Consider the following 3,261-nt stretch of genomic DNA (forward strand, 5'->3'; position numbering starts at 1 on the left):
GGGGATGTAGAGAAGGTCTGGGCACAGAGGGCAGAACTATGATACAGGACTGTGTGGAGAAAATGTTCTGGAGAAGACTACAGACACTAAAGATTCCCATGAGCACAGTGACCTCCATCAGATCAGAAGAACCAGTATTTTTATGAATGTGTTCTTATTATTAAATCTGGAACGGCTCTGGCGTGTGTGTGTGTGTGTGTGTGTGTGTGTGTGTGTGTGTGTGTGTGTGTGTGTGTAGATGCTGTAGTGAATCTAGGAAGATGTTTGAGGAACTCCACTTCCTCTGGTTGTGAAATTGCTCTAATGAACTAATTCACGCGCTTCCGCTTTCAGTTTGTCCGGCAGGAAACTCTTTAACGCGGTGACGTCATTGCTCACAGCCAATCAAAGCCCACGGGGGCGTCACTCTATGGAAACTGGTTCTTTGACACAGAGAGAGCGCAACAGTGAGGAGATTTCGGGACAGCTCGAGTCTCGTGCGTGTGTGTGCGTGTGTGTGTGCGCGCACGTGGGTCTGAGTGCAGGTTCGGTGTCGCGCGCTGCTGTGTGCCCGCAGCTGTGCGAGATGCCGCAGTGAGTCCTGTGGTGCAAGACCAGTGAAGCGCGAGGCTGTGGGTGAATGAAGATAATGGGGTCGGAGACGGAGACTCCGGGGCAGAGCGCGAGCAAACCGGCGTTGAAGTGCGCGTGTCAGAGTCGCTGCGGCAGCGGGGGAAACTGGAGTGCGTTCGCGGGGTTGTTTGCGCTGTCGCTCGCGCTGCACCTCGTCACGCTCGCGTGTTACGTGGAACTTCGCTCCGAGGTGGAGCGCGAGATCCGGATCCAGAAAAGCGGCAGCGGCGCTGAAGCTCCACCGGTCCCCGCGCGAGGAGGCGCAGGAGATGCGCGCGAGCAGGTAAGATCTAACCATCTCCAAACATCTCCAACAGCCGAAACCACTGCTCCATTAAAGTGCGCGCGCCTGACAGTGTCGGTGTAAACCTACTGCTTTTTTTTTTTTTCGCACGCGCGCGTGTATGTTTGTGTGTTTGTGCTCCCTGGTTTCAGGTCCATTGTTCAGGGCCATTGTCCCGTGCACACATGCGGCGAGACACACAGAAAGAAGCGCTAAGGGTGCTCGCGGGCACCGGGCAGTGAACCCTGTAACCCCCCGCCCACACACACACACACACACACACACACTCAGACACACACTCGTCTGCTCTCTACAAAACGCACAAACACAATGCCCGATACACTCCTCACAGTGCACTCCACTAAAGATTACGCGCGCGCCCTCCTCTTTCCCACGGGCAAGCGCGAGCCACACTGACTGAGATTCCCGGTAACGCGTGCGCGTGTGTGTGCGTATCCTGAGGCTGCATTATTCATGCTGCAGAAACATCTGTCAATTTGAACGAGCCACGCGCTCGGTTGATTAATAGGCTCATTGTCTTTCTGTGTTCTGACTTCAGAATCTGTTTGTTTTGACATGAAGGTAACAACATGTAGGTAACAATATGTAGGTAACAACATGTAGGTAACAACATTTAGGTAACAACATGTAGGTAACAGCATGTAGGTAACAGCATGTAGGTAACAACATGGAGGTAACAACATGTAGGTAACAACATGAAGGTAACAACATGTAGGTAACAACATGTAGGTAACAGCATGAAGGTAACAACATGAAGGTAACAACATGTAGGTAACAACATGTAGGTAACAGCATGTAGGTAACAGCATGAAGGTAACAACATGTAGGTAACAACATGAAGGTAACAACATGTAGGTAACAACATGTAGGTAACAACATGAAGGTAACAACATGAAGGTAACAGCATGTAGGTAACAACATGAAGGTAACAACATGTAGGTAACAACATGTAGGTAACAGCATGTAGGTAACAACATGGAGGTAACAACATGTAGGTAACAGCATGTAGGTAACAACATGGAGGTAACAACATGTAGGTAACAACATGTAGGTAACAACATGTAGGTAACAACATGTAGGTAACAGCATGTAGGTAACAGCATGTAGGTAACAACATGGAGGTAACAACATGGAGGTAACAACATGTAGGTAACAACATGAAGGTAACAACATGTAGGTAACAACATGTAGGTAACAACATGTAGGTAACAGCATGTAGGTAACAGCATGTAGGTAACAGCATGAAGGTAACAACATGTAGGTAACAACATGAAGGTAACAACATGTAGGTAACAACATGTAGGTAACAACATGAAGGTAACAACATGAAGGTAACAGCATGTGGTAACAACATGAAGGTAACAACATGTAGGTAACAACATGTAGGTAACAGCATGTAGGTAACAACATGGAGGTAACAACATGTAGGTAACAGCATGTAGGTAACAACATGAGGTAACAACATGTAGGTAACAACATGTAGGTAACAACATGAAGGTAACAACATGTAGGTAACAACATGAAGGTAACAACATGTAGGTAACAACATGTAGGTAACAACATGAAGGTAACAACATGAAGGTAACAGCATGTAGGTAACAACATGAAGGTAACAACATGTAGGTAACAACATGTAGGTAACAGCATGTAGGTAACAACATGGAGGTAACAACATGTAGGTAACAGCATGTAGGTAACAACATGGAGGTAACAACATGTAGGTAACAACATGTAGGTAACAACATGTAGGTAACAACATGTAGGTAACAGCATGTGGTAACAGCATGTAGGTAACAACATGGAGGTAACAACATGGAGGTAACAACATGTAGGTAACAACATGAAGGTAACAACATGTAGGTAACAACATGTAGGTAACAACATGTAGGTAACAACATGTAGGTAACAGCATGTAGGTAACAGCATGAAGGTAACAACATGTAGGTAACAACATGAAGGTAACAACATGTAGGTAACAACATGAAGGTAACAACATGAAGGTAACAGCATGGTAACAACATGAAGGTAACAACATGTAGGTAACAACATGAAGGTAACAGCATGTAGGTAACAACATGGAGGTAACAACATGTAGGTAACAGCATGTAGGTAACAACATGGAGGTAACAACATGGAGGTAACAACATGTAGGTAACAACATGAAGGTAACAACATGTAGGTAACAACATGTAGGTAACAGCATGTAGGTAACAACATGTAGGTAACAACATGTAGGTAACAACATAGGTAACAACATGAAGGTAACAACATGTAGGTAACAGCATGGTAACAACATGAAGGTAACAACATGAAGGTAACAACATGAAGGTAACAACATGTAGGTA

The 3,261-nt window shown here is 45.4% G+C and overlaps 1 protein-coding gene across 4 annotated transcripts in view; it reads left to right on the forward strand.

Annotated features, from left to right (window-relative positions):
- Positions 1–440: 440 nt before the first annotated feature.
- Positions 441–3,261, forward strand: part of eda (ectodysplasin A) — a 29,532-nt gene continuing 26,711 nt past the window's right edge. For all 4 annotated transcript variants that reach the window (XM_046838829.1, XM_046838830.1, XM_046838831.1 and 1 more), the window contains exon 1: positions 441–895. In XM_046838829.1, the coding sequence (XP_046694785.1) occupies positions 620–895 (276 nt within the window). In that variant the 5' untranslated portion in view covers positions 441–619. The remainder of the gene's footprint in view (positions 896–3,261) is intronic.

The sequence above is a fragment of the Silurus meridionalis genome, chromosome 25 (assembly GCF_014805685.1).
Source record: "Silurus meridionalis isolate SWU-2019-XX chromosome 25, ASM1480568v1, whole genome shotgun sequence".
Lineage (NCBI taxonomy): Eukaryota > Metazoa > Chordata > Actinopteri > Siluriformes > Siluridae > Silurus > Silurus meridionalis.